The 12,077-nt window shown below is 41.3% G+C and overlaps 1 protein-coding gene across 3 annotated transcripts in view; it reads left to right on the top strand.

Moving 5' to 3' along the window:
• LOC124595237 overlaps positions 1-12,077 on the top strand; it is a 179,759-nt gene that overhangs the window by 97,857 nt on the left and 69,825 nt on the right. For all 3 annotated transcript variants that reach the window (XM_047133894.1, XM_047133896.1, XM_047133895.1), the window contains exons 4-5: positions 3,022-3,267; positions 5,306-5,456. In XM_047133894.1, coding sequence (XP_046989850.1) covers positions 3,022-3,267; positions 5,306-5,456 — 397 coding nt within the window. The remainder of the gene's footprint in view (positions 1-3,021; positions 3,268-5,305; positions 5,457-12,077) is intronic.

The raw sequence follows: 12,077 nt of genomic DNA on the forward strand, positions 1-12,077 counted from the left end.
GAGCAAGCTGGAAGTGGTGGCTACATGACCACAAATGACGTGATTACATATCGCTTCAAACGTTTACCATTTGGACTTGCACCAAGCCCATTCCTGTTGTCAGCTGCCATAAGGGAGCTAGCAGCACTAAATAGCGAAAAATATCAACCATCTTCAGGACTTGTAAACAAGTCAGTATTCATGGACGATTTCGTAGCGAGTGTTAGAGACAGCGACACCGCTGCAACTGTTTACCATGAACTGACAGAACTTTTCCAGCAGATAAGTCTTCCATTGTCCAAATGGGCGACTAATTCGAATGATCTGAAGGCAATATGGGATGTCAAAGACCCTGAAACAAAGACCACAACCCAAGTTTTAGGAATTAATTGGAACACAGAAGATGACTCTATCTGCAGTGACTACGAGAAGATAGCTGAAAATCTAATGGACAAACTGGCAACCAAGAGAAATGTTCTTCGAGCAGCTGCTCAGTTTTATGACGCCCTGGGTGTGTTCACTCCTGTTGGGATAGTTTCAAAGATAATTTTCCAAGACACATGGCTGAGGGGTCTTACATGGGAGGAAGTTTTGCCCACAGATCTTGCATGTCGTTGGCACACATGGGTCTCAAAGCTTCATCACTTGTCATCACTACATATTCCTAGATGGATAGGGACGCTGGGCACAGGTGGCTCTGCGGAGGTGCATGTATTCTGTGATGCATTTGAAAGAGCCTACGGCGCTGTTTTGTGTATAAGGACATCTACTGAAACTGGATACACTGTGCACCTTTTCTGTAGCAAGAACAGACTGGCCCCTATCAAGAAGGTAACTCTACCCAGGTTGGAGTTACTTGCTGCATTGGTTGGATCACGACTCCTTCATTCCTTTTGCCAGGAAACAGGGTTTGATGCCAACAGAGCTACCTTGTGGAGCGACTCGACAGTCACTTTGGAATGGGTACGGAGTGATCCAAACAAATGGAAAACATTTATCTGTAATCGTGTGACAGAGATATTGACATACACCACACCCAGCCAATGGAGGCATTGTCCGGGAAGCCAAAATCCTACAGATCATCTCACGCGGGGACTAGAAGCAAATCTGCTAGCCACTCTTGATATCTGGTGGGGTGGTCCAGCATGGCTTTCAGAAGACAAGCAGTTGTGGCCACTGGAAATCTCAGCCCCGCCTCCATCAATGCCAGAAGCCAAAACGAGAGCAAATATCACTCTGATCACCATCACTGAACCACTACTGGACATTGCAAGGTTGAGTTCATATTGGCGAGTACTGCATATAACTGCCTTTGTATTTCGATTTATCAGCACAACAAGAAACAAAAATAGAATTTCCGGCAGTTTTAGTGCTTTGGAATTACAAAATACCCGCACCTACTGGATCAGAAGAGTTCAAGAGGAACTATTCACTAGTGAACTGTCTGCATTGCGTAAGGGAGAACAATTGCCCAAGGAATCAAAGATTGCTCGATACAATCCCTTTATATCGGATGGCATCCTTCGTCTTGGTGGTAGGCTGCAGTGTGCTGCACTGTCACACTCAGAGAAGCATCCAGTTATATTGGATGGACGTCACCATTTCACTGAGCTTCTCATCAGACACACACATATAAGACTGCATCATCTCGGTGTGCGGATTGTGTTAGGGGAACTGCGAGAAGAATTTTGGATTCTGTGAGGATGACAAGCTGTTCAGAGAGTTCTTCACTCTTGCCTACCGTGCAAGATAATACACAGTCGCCGATATGAAGAGATGGAGGCCCCACTACCACTGGACAGAGTTCAGCCTTCAAGACCATTTGCATCGATTCTGCCGGACCATTATATGTCAAATCTGGACATCAAACAAAAAAGTCCTACATGGTCCTATTCACATGTGCAACAACACGGGCCATTCATATTGAACTTGCAATTGACATGTCCACTGACAGATTTTTGATGACCGTGCAACGCTTTGCAGGACGTAGGAGCCTACCAGTCACTGTCTACTCAGACAATGCTACAACATTCCATGCAGCCAACTCAGAACTGGCAGAGCTTTTCAAAACCATGCAGCATACTGACGTACAGCTCTACTGTGCCCACCATGGAATCAGTTGGAAATTCATACCACCACGTGCGGCTTGGTGGGGAGGCTGGTGGGTACGCATGATAGGTTCAGTCAAGCGCTGCCTGAGGAAAGTTCTTGGTGGATATATATATATATATATATTGGTCATGAAACACAACCAATACAAATGTTTTACATAATTCTAAAACTTTCTAAGTAAACTATTTCCTGCCAGTATCAGTCCATTATTAGAATGCATAATGGAAATGGGCTTTGAGGTTATTGCAGTAGTTGAAATGGAGGTTTTAGGAGACTTTTTGTTCAGAAAGGGGTTCCAGTTGAGGAAAAAGGAATGGGAAAGGAAAAGGTTATGAGTGGTAACTGTTTCATTGTTTAAAGTGTGGGACAATGCTGCATCACACATTAGTTCAGTGCTCTTTAATGTTTGAACCAGTGTGCACTGGATTAAAGTAAATGAATTACTAGCACATCACAATGATGTAATTAGCAGTCTTTTTCATTTCATCCATAACCTGAGTTATTGTAAGAGCAGACCTTCATTGTTAGATAAGTAATTACAGGTACTGCCAAATGGAGGGAATAGTGAAAATTTTGGTCAGTAAGAATGCATTTTCTCTTGTCATAAAGGGTATGTGGAATGGTAAATTTCATGATTGGAAGCACTGATCATTAATGTGTGTTGTGTTTTGTTACAGTATGTGATGGTTGTCTCAGTCATTAATTTATGGAGTTGGCTGGTTGTTTGATCGAGAGGTCATTTACAACTTTATGAATGTTAACCTCTTTCCCTCAACAGTGACACACTGAGTTTCCACAGTCAGAAAAATCATCACTTGAGTTTTATTATCTGTTCACATATATTCTATTGTTAGTATTAGTGGGCATCACGTGCATGAATATTGAGCTAACACGCCAGTGTTGTGGACGATGATAATATGATGTTGGCAGGTAGCGGGCTGCGCAGAGCAAGCTGATGAGAACAACACCGATCCCGTCCACATTCATGTCCCTTCAAGGCAGCGTCGTGCTGAAGGAGTAGACCTGGCTGGGGCAGAGGAAGACTGTGATGCTGGAATCGTGGGACCAACCTGTGCTGACTGCAGCCGGCTGGTAATCTGCGCACAACTCAATGGCCGCATCATCCCCGTTGGCAGTGTATCCTGTCCCTCTTTAGGAGGCGGAAATACCTGTTCTGTGAGTGGAAAAGGCAATTAAAGAAAAGATTTTCTGATTATGCACATATTACATTAGTTAAATAAAACTTTAAGTAATCATGCATTTCTGTCATGCCAAGTTTAGACAATGATGAAGAAGCACTTGAACTTAGGTTTATCGACTTTTAATTACAGCTGTGGGCAAATTTTTGTGCTGGCATTAGTTAATTGTATCTGGGGTCTTACAAGAAATATTCTGGTGCAAAGGGATGTTGACATTGACATTTGGGTGAGAATGATTTACTAATGATTAAAAAGTGTAATTACAGCTAATGAAATGAGATGCTAAATGTTATAATCAATTTTAAATTCAACTTTCTTCATATTACAACAATTTTCATTACACTTATCACTTGTATGAGTCCTTCTTACGCAGAAGAATGTACACAGAAATTAATTTGACACTGTGCATTCCCTGCTTTCAGTTTTTTTATAAATAGTTGTAAAATACTTTGAATTCATATGCTTCTCTGTGTGTTTATTCTTACATATTATTATTTTCTCTCATACAAATTTCGTTATCAACATATCTTTGTACTGAAACACCTGTTAGTTCTCAGCTACATCAGACCACTTTTCTCATTAAGGCATGAGATATGCTTTTACAATTCCATTCACAGAATACTAACAGAGAAGATTTAGGTACAGCAATGTCTTCATCAGCAGTGCATCACTGTGCAAAGAGGGATATTATACTCAGATCCTGAAATGGAAAATGAATCTGCCTTTTCAAAATATCAACTGGTAGTTCATGTTATATGTGATGCTAACCACAGAGAAAGGAATATATTAGCATTTTAAATAAAACACCTGGGAGCATATTGCAGATGAACATTGACAATTTCAATAAGCCCAAGAAAGATTAGGAAGGATATTCCAAATTGTCTTTTCTTACAGTTGCAAGGGACAGCATACATTGATAAAATTTGCTTCCATATACACAGCAGAAACAATTACTGTAAGTGAAACTCTTGAATTTGGTCAACAGACAAGCTGTGTTACAATATTAATAATCTATACAATCAAGAGAATTCTGACATCAAAATTTAATAAAGAAAAATTCAGTTGAGAAAATCATATGAGACAGAATTGCTGGTCAGTTTTTATCTTCAGGAGGTTAAATGTGTAGTACTATCAATAGGTTCACAAAAGTAAAAATAGTATTCTCATCCTTGGGTCTGAATGACTAGCCCATCCTTTTTAACCTTCCACACCAAACCCCCTTCTCCTCACTGATGAAGAAACTATTAGTCCTGGATGCTAGGAAATGTGTCACTTTTTATGGCCACTATCTGTTTACTCGCAATTTCACCTGCATATGGGTGTGCTACATATATTGCACATGCCCCCTCCCCCCCTCTGTCCATTTTCTACTCCTCCCCTCTCTCTCTCTCTGTCCATTTCCTCTTCCCCTCTCTGTCAATCTGCTCCTCCCACCCCCCTTTCTCAGTCCATGTACTCTTCCCCTTCTGTCCCTCTCCTGTGTCAATCCATTTTTACTCCCATTGTCTTGTCAATGGTAGATGGGTCTTATCCCCACAGTACTTCTTTCCAGACAATAAGTGGTATGTGCACCAAGTATGTACTATACATTTCACCTCCTGAAGGTAAATTTGAGCCAGCAATTAGCAATTCTGGCACATATTTTATTACGTCTGATTCTGTACCATCACATTATATCTACCATCGCAGGAACCATTCCTGAATTCACTCACTCCGATATAGTGGAATTACTGAAAATCTAATTAGGATGGATGATTTGGAAATCGTATTGGATTCCTTCCAAATAATTGGACAGTGATTTAATTTTTACTATCTTATTCAGTCAGTAGCCTGGGTATCACTGATTAACAATTGAACAGCAGCACACTTGCAAATTTCAACTGGGTTATGTATCTACACCACAAATTCTTTAGCTTTTGTTACTTTCCTTCTAGTTTGGTACTCTAATGTAGAATTTTGTGCCACAATATCACGAGACAGTTGTGCCTCTCTACTAATATTAATGTGTGATTCAGACCCAGCAAAATAGTTGCGTGCCGGATGGCCCAGCATGCGAAGTGGCTCCAGCACCACTGCCATTCCGCTGCCTGGAACCTGGCATCTTCCCAGATCCTGAGGACTGCATACACTACCACCTGTGTGGCACTGACCTTGGACACATCTCTGGTAAGTATCTGTGCAAAAGCCACCACACAACTTATGCTGTGTGGTGCTGTGTTCTGATACCTTGTATACCATATTTTCAGTCTGTTTCGAATGCACAGTGTGCTAAACAATTGTCTATGTAGCTTTGACGATGACCTGAAATTCCTAATGAACGGATTTAGTGTCTATTTGCAAGTGATTATTTCAGATCTTAATGTTGTGCCCTTTTGTCATAGATGTTTGTGAGATGCACTTAAAACATTTTGACAGAGCTTCTCTCCATTCTTCACTATGGTTATAATGTCTCAATTGCCCACCTGCTGTAAGTATAACATATATACTCAAATAATCTGTGCACCTTAATTCTGAGGGAGGGAATTTATTTTTTGCTTTAATTTGTTTTATCCACAATTTTTTTTCTGAGGTAATGATGTGTTCAAAATTACATATAATGTCAATTGGTTTGAAGAAATGCATCATAATCTTCTCATGCTGTTGTACAGGTTGATAAATCATTAAAATGCAACCAATTCAGCGGCATGCAGCTATCCAGCCGGTGGGCCTGCCAGTTGGCCCATAACCAGGTGGCTGGCCGGGCAACATTATCCCCACCAGCCAGGACTCTAGGCCTACCTACCATAGGGAAAAAAAGTGAATTACCATGTTTAAGAATTTAATGTTAATATGTGCAACAAAATATTTTAGTCAACATGTATGCTCCCTTACCTCTCTATTCATCATCGTTTTCATTGTTATCACTAGCGAGGGAAGAATTGTTGTCTTCACCACCTCCCCATGGAGCGTCATCCACTGGTCCATCCAGTGAATTTGTGAACCCACATTTTTGAAGAATTTTTCCACCAGTGGTTGCAGAATGGAGTCCCACGCACTTTTCACCCACTCATCAATCTTGGGCAAATCTAGCTGTTTGATTTTTCCACTCAATGTGAACTTGTGGTTTTCATCAGCCATCCATTGTGTATATCGCTGTTTAAGTGCAGCTTTGAGTGAACAATTTATACACACATCTAGTGGTTGTAGGATGGATGTTAGGCCTCCAGGGATAATAATCAAGTCAGTTTTCCCTTTTTGTAATTTGTCTTGCACTTCCTTAGTTGTATGTCCATGGAAGGTGTCCAGGACCAACATGTTACATAAATTCAGTAATTCACCAGTACGATGTTGCCAAACATGCGTCACCTGGTCAATCACACAGTCATTGTCCATCCATCTGTTCACTCTCACTAATACACCTTTCACTGATATTTTTGGTATAGTTTTCCTTTTAAAAATCACGTAAGGTGGTAGCTTTCATCCATCGCCAGTTATGCACAATATCACTGTACACCTTTGCTTCTGACTGCTGCCAGTTCATATCATGATGCTTGATTCTCCTTTCCTGTTAACGGTGTTGTTGAGAGCACTACCAATTTGCAATAACATATATAACTGTTTGCGTTGCACATTTATCATGTAACAATGAAAATGCACTATTTTTTCCTCATAATCGCATGGAAGCCGATGAGTGATGGTAGTTTTCCTTTGGATTCCTAACCCATTTCGGTTAAAAAATCTTGATAATCAGCCCTGGCTAGCTTTGTAATTGGTAACACCTAGTTCTTTAAGTTGGCACATTTCACTTGTCACCAAGCATCCATATTGTTGCTTCTCATCTAATAATCGCAGAGCCTTTTTCTGAGGTCCAGATGCTACACTTTTTGGCTGAAAAATGCCCAGCGATTACTGTTAGTTTCTTGAGGCTGCATTTTGTTTTTTGCCACCAGTTGCAAATACAGCCCTCACTCATGTCATACTTTCTTTCCACTGAACAGTTTCCAATATTCTCGGCTTCTTCAATAATTTTCAGTTTTTCTTTAGCAGTGTACAAGCAATAATGAGAACTTGTAGCCTTAATTAACAAGTTCGAAGATGTTGTTAACGCTTCACTTCTAATGTGCTACTGTACTACTGACATGACACAGACCAAGGCCACAACAATGCAACAGTATAATGGGATCTATTGTTGGAGGCAGAGCAGTACCAAACTTAATTTGAATAATCCACGCACCACAGTTTTTCATACTTAAATTCGGGAAAAAACATGCGGATTATTTGAGTATATACAGTAACTACTAAACCTATGACACCATTCCTCTCCTAAAGTGTTTGTAACATGGCAAAGGGGAGTGGGGGGTGGTAATGTACTGTGAACATTATGACTCATCTGAGCTTACACAATAAGATTCATGCTAGGAAAAAGAGGTGAAAAGACTCGGATGTCAATGCATCTGCCTAAATATTTGTGATCCCACAGACAAATGTGTCTTAATATTTTTTGCAGATAATTTGAGCTTACAAACAAAGCCAAATCAAAATGATTTTGCTGCAAAGCAAGTGCACACTAAAGTTGATCAGAAACACTCACTGCTGTCGGAACCATTTCACAAACAAACACTAGGTTAATTCACTCTCTAATATATCCCTTACCCTAGCTACACCAGTTCAACAAGCCATGTGGGAAAGATTCTCAGGAGTACAGTAGCTAGGAGATGGGAACAAACAAATGGAAGGTGTGAGATTGGTTGTGAATCATGCATAGATAACTCAGTTGGTGAGATCATTATTCTTGATAAGCAACAGTAAACCTCAAACAATTGTCCAGTACACAGCTTTATATGTCAGGAAATCTTATGCAGTTGTCTGCTTTGTGCAAATGGCTTGAGAGGATTGCAAGCCCTTTGGTTTTCACGTAGCAGTTATGAGCAGCACTAATGTAAAATTGACATACTCAAGCTTTGTGCTAACTGTTGTTTAATTTTCTTGTGTTATTTGTGCATTAGTGATGGTTTCTTAATTTAGGGGTACCAGTATAGCGTGTTCTTAATTACCAGTATACAGTGAGATCAATTCTTCCTCCTTCTGTTCCGCCCAACCAGAGATCACGTGACAGTTTAAATTCCATCTCATGTCCATTTCTCCTTTTCCTCCAATTTTTCCATCTTTTCACTATCTCTCTCTATTTTTTCTTCTGACAGCTTCATGCCTATTCTCATATTGCTTTTGGCTTGGAATCTGATATGTACTGCACTGCTGGAGGTGCAATAAGAACATCCCTCAGGCAAACAGTGCAGAACAAGTTTATTATTAATTACAAGAACTCATTTCTCCCCCTTGGAGTAAGTTTTACTCCTTGGAATAAGTTTTTATGTTGACAGTATGTGGTTATGTCAGAGCTGCTCTTGAATGACACAGTAACTGTTTGTTGAGCTCATGGTCCCAAGAAATAACAAAGTTAATTTCTGGATTCACTTTAGAATGAAAAATTAATAACACAAAGCACTACAAGGGCCAAGACCAAAGACCACACATGTCCCCATTTCAGAGCCCATGTCTTCACGAAGCCTAGTGACAGCACTGGATGCTCTACGCAGTGGAAATTACTGGCTGGGAAATGATGTTGAAAATCCTGATGGTTCCTTAGTGACACTCTGATTGATGAACCGCTACTGTGATAGGCATCCGCACCATAGAGCTCATTGTTAGGAATGAACTGGCCTGGCACAGCCTGGACACCAGCATAAAGACTGTGAAGATGCCAGGACACAGCCAGCTCTATTTGCAGCCTCGTGATCCTGCATAGCAAGTAGGACTGTGGCGCCAGTCACCTCCTGTGACTGCTACTAGTCATTTCCTTTCCTGTTCCTCTTGCAAATAGAACAAGGGAAATATGACTATCTATGTGCCTCCTTATGAGCCCTAATTTCTTGTATCTTATCTTCATGGTCCTTACACACAATATATGTTGGAGGTAGTATACGTTCTACAGCCAGCTTCAAATCCTGGTTCTCCAAATTTGCTCAATAGTGTTCCTCAAAACAAACATCACCTTCCCTCCAGGATTCCCAATGGAATTCCTGAAACAGCTCAGCAACACTTGCGTGTTGTTCAAACCTATCAGTAACAAATCAAGCAGCCCAACTGTGATTTCTACAATGACCTTCATGGGGGAAGTGCAGGATGCTTTGTCTGAGGGCTTGTGGAACCTTGACCATTGTCCCCTTAAGCAAGAGGATGCCGTTGAGAGTTGATTGTTCATTTTGATGATACTGGATGACCGAGTCACCTAATGATCAGCAGCCTATGACTGCCAAATCCAAGTGAAAGTTTGCCACCTCTTTTTCTGATTCTGTATCCATGTGGAAACAGAGCTCTGGCATGGAGTTGATCTCCAGGTCCTGTCCAAGGGGTAGTGTTGAGAGGATATCAGCATTGGTGTGCTGCACTGTGGACCTATACTGTATCTCATAGGTGTACCCTGACAGGAACTATGCCCATCGCTGGAGAGAACATGCCATTCTGGTTGGAATTTTGGAGCTGGTCTTGAACAATGGCAAAAGAGATTAATGGTTGGTTAATGGAGCAAAATTTCTGCCATTCATGTAATCATGGAACTTCTTCAGGGCGAAGGTAATATCCAGTGCTTCCTACATTATTTGGCTATAAATATGTAGTACTTTGTTAGTGTCTTGGAGGTGAATGCAATAGGGCATTCTTTCCTATGAACTTCATGGGAAAGGACTGCTCCGAGGTTATTGTCTGATGCAACTGCTTGGAAGGGTCATAGGTCCTGAGGTATGTTGGATGAAGAAATGCTTATTTGAGATCTCTGACAGCCTTGTCGCATATAGGAATCCTACTTAACATTTTTCTGCAACAGCTGGTGGAGAAGTTCAGCAATGGCCATTGCATGAAGAATGAATTTTCTACAGTAGTTAAGCTGTTCAAACATGGATTTTAATTGTTTACTGTTGTTGGGAGCCAGGAGTTCCTCAATCATCAGGATGTAGTGCAGTGTGCGCCATATCCCTGATGTGCTGAACATGTGTCCCAAGTATTCTACTTGTAGTTAGAAACAACTACATTTGTCCTTGTTACACTCGAGATTGGCACAGTGGAGTGTGTCACATAAGGAGTTGAGGTTGGCGGCTAAATCTTAAGCATTTTTACCAGTAACAGTAATGTCACCTAAGTAGTTGGTCATCTCCGCCACCTTTCATGTAAGATGTTCTAAGTAGTGTTGAAAGATAACAGATGCATTGGCAATGCCAAGGGAATCTGATTATATGTACCAGAAAATTCCAAATTGACTGCTGTTGATCAAGATGTTTTTTGACACATCATCTAGTGAGAGTTGGAGGTATGCATCACACAAAGCAATTTTTGTCATGATCTTGCCACTGGTATGGCACAACATAATGTCTCCTGCCTTAGGTATAGGGTAGGACCAATGGTGAACTGGGCATTAACCGTGGTTTTGAAGTCCCCACAAATCCTTAACAAACCATTCAGTTTTTCCACATTGACAATGGGAGTGGCCGATGAATGCTGGGGATTGGGGTCAAGATATCCTAATCCTTCAGGCATTGGAGTTCACTCTGAAGCTTACTACTGAGCACAAAAGGAACTGCGTGCCCTTTAAAGAAGCGGGGCATAGATGAGGCGAGGAATGCAGCATGTGTCTCAAATCCTGTGGCTCTGATAGAGGGATGTGAAAAAACTGATTCATATTCAGAGCAAAGATCTTGTAGGTATTATCTGGCCATGAACAGTTGGATACTGTTAGTAGAATTATAGACTTAGAACCCCAGGGCACAGAAAGGGTCTAACTCCAGAATGCTCATATCCCATAACGTCAAACATGAGAATACTCACTGTGAATAAGACTCTCACACTAAACTGACCTGTGATCTTGAGGTGTCATTGTTGTAGCTCTTTAGCAGTTTGGAGAACACCTGGAGCAGACGGGAGCCCATGTGGTGATATGTTTTCCTGTCAACAGTGGTCATTGATGAGCATGTATCAATTTGGAAAACCACTGGAACAGTGTTGACAACCACAATCAGCATTAAGAGTCTAGGGAGAGCAGCCTGGACACCCAGAACATCTGGAGGAAAAATACCAGGCACCTATTCTGTTCCTGAATTATGGGAGGGGGGGGGGGGGGGGATAGGTGAGCACAGTCCACGTTCATTTCAGAGATGACTCACAAACTTTTGTCTTTTGCCCATTTTTACACAGGCAAGCATTCAGTTCTGTTGATGCAATGAAGCAATTACCATGGGAGGACAGCTAATGGAGGCATCATATGCCTAAAGTGTCTTCACCTGTGGTGAGCAACTTGAGCCTGTGTAAAGGCCGAGGCTGAGACTGGATCCAGGGAGTTAGGTGAGTTGCAAACATCTGAGATGGGTCCTGCAACACTGCTGAGGATCTAACAGGTTGTGTAAAGGCTGTAATAATGGGAAGAAATGTATCCAATGAGGGATCCTTAAGCTTAAGGAGATCATTGCAGAGCCCTACATCAGATGAGTGGATGGGAATCATGCCCTGAACTAAGGATGTGGTGTAAGATTGTTTGCACTGGGAGGGTTTGCATACTGAAAATGGCAGCCTCTGGACAGATTCTATAATGCTGCTATTGATACTCTCTATGACTGTCCACTGAGCTTATGGCTGCTGAAAAATTTGTTACAGACAGCAGTGATGTGCACTTGGGAGTCAAAATAGTCAAATACACAAAACTTCAACTGTGCATACCAAAGGGCATGAACCTCAGCCCCTAGATTGAGCTACTACAGTAAA

This window comes from Schistocerca americana, chromosome 2 (genome assembly GCF_021461395.2).
Source record: "Schistocerca americana isolate TAMUIC-IGC-003095 chromosome 2, iqSchAmer2.1, whole genome shotgun sequence".
Classification (NCBI taxonomy): domain Eukaryota; kingdom Metazoa; phylum Arthropoda; class Insecta; order Orthoptera; family Acrididae; genus Schistocerca; species Schistocerca americana.